Source organism: Dendrobium catenatum, unplaced genomic scaffold (assembly GCF_001605985.2).
Source record: "Dendrobium catenatum unplaced genomic scaffold, ASM160598v2 fragScaff_scaffold_133, whole genome shotgun sequence".
Lineage (NCBI taxonomy): Eukaryota > Viridiplantae > Streptophyta > Magnoliopsida > Asparagales > Orchidaceae > Dendrobium > Dendrobium catenatum.
The window spans coordinates 6,768,966-6,770,299 of NW_021318595.1; the positions used below are offsets into that span (position 1 = coordinate 6,768,966).

The 1,334-nt window shown below is 38.2% G+C and overlaps 1 protein-coding gene across 1 annotated transcript; it reads right to left on the minus strand.

The window, feature by feature from the left end:
- Positions 1 to 1,334, minus strand: LOC110100134. Its single transcript, XM_020827549.2, has 3 exons — positions 661 to 1,334; positions 487 to 571; positions 1 to 81 (listed from the first exon to the last, which is right to left on the minus strand). The coding sequence occupies exons 1-3, from the start codon at positions 1,332 to 1,334 to the stop codon at positions 1 to 3; spliced, it is 840 nt and encodes a 279-aa protein (XP_020683208.2).

Consider the following 1,334-nt stretch of genomic DNA (forward strand, 5'->3'; position numbering starts at 1 on the left):
TTACAGCAGTTTTTCCTGGTAATGCTTAAGTTTTACAGGTTTTCCGGTAATGCTTCCAGGATTACAGCAGTTTTTCATATGCTTCCAGGATTAACAACAAAACATTTCTCTCAAAACAGCAGAATTTACAGGTTCTCAAAACAAATCATATGCTTCCAGGATCCTCATACTTCCCAAAACAAGACATTTGTCTCAAAACATTTTGACAGTTTCTCAAAACCCATCAACATATGGATCCTCATACTCCACCCCATCATTGATATCCAATGAAGTTCGTCTACTTTCCAACTTTGATCGTTTTGGTAATGGGTTCATCCGTTGTGTTATTGCGACATCGTTGATCTTCTGTAACGGATTCTTGCATGTACTCCGATGATGCCCCCAAAGTGAACACCTGCTACATTTATGCACTTTCTTCTCTTTCTCTAGAAAATTTGGTAATCTTTTTTTTTTGGGTCTCCCTCTAGGTCTTGAAGTGCTAGGCACTCCAATATCCACCACATTTTGAACAACAAGCCACTGATCTTTATCAGGTAAAGTACCTATAGCTCCCTCGTATGCCATCCTGTACCTAAACACATACAAAGAATTTGTTCTACCTCATATTAAGGAATTCAATATAACATCAAAATTTGAAAAATTTACCTATAAACGAAATACCAATCATGAACATATGTATGCCATAGTGGATGTTCCTTCATTCCAATGTAGGCTACAGCGTGAATGCATGGAAGTCCTGTTAATTGCCATATTCGGCATGTGCATTCTTTAGATTCCAGGTCTACAATATGCCTTGAATGTATGGATTCAACCTCAGCCTTTGAATGAGTTGATTGGCGAACTAACATATGTTCTTTTCTTGTAGTTACTTCTCTGATGTAATCTTCTGCATTAGGAACTAAATCACGTTGCCATGTTATGCTCAACAACTTACGTGCAGCCCTTTGCTCCATAAGTTTACTGCGAATCATGTCAACTAAGTCCACGACTGGTTTATTCCGAGCATCTACAATCCATGCATTGAATGATTCGGCTAAGTTACTTGTATTTGTTGCATGGTATATACCCAGAATGAATTGGCTCCTTGACCACTTATAAGGTAAGTTTGTAAGATAAACATAAATGCTTGGACTCAAAACACTCAGCTCAGCGAGTTTGTCATTGAACTCTGTAATAGTATATGCTCCAGCAGCTGCCCAAACCAAACCTTGAAGTTTATGGCCGTCTTTACAATGGAAATTTTTTTTCAAATTTTTCCACAAATGGCGAATACAAACTCTATGCTCAGCTCCAGGGTAAACTTCTTTAATGGCATCACCCAATCCCTTTTCCAT

Excerpts from the sequence above, each read along its gene's own strand:
- LOC110100134 (XM_020827549.2), bottom strand. The coding sequence starts at position 1,334 with ATGGAAAAGGGATTGGGTGATGCCATTAAAGAAGTTTACCCTGGAGCT. Across the intron at positions 572-660 it reads CATACATATGTTCATGATTG|GTACAGGATGGCATACGAGG; the intron begins GTATTTCGTTTA and ends GTATGTGTTTAG. Across the intron at positions 82-486 it reads AAAATGTGGTGGATATTGGA|CATATGAAAAACTGCTGTAA; the intron begins GTGCCTAGCACT and ends TAATCCTGGAAG.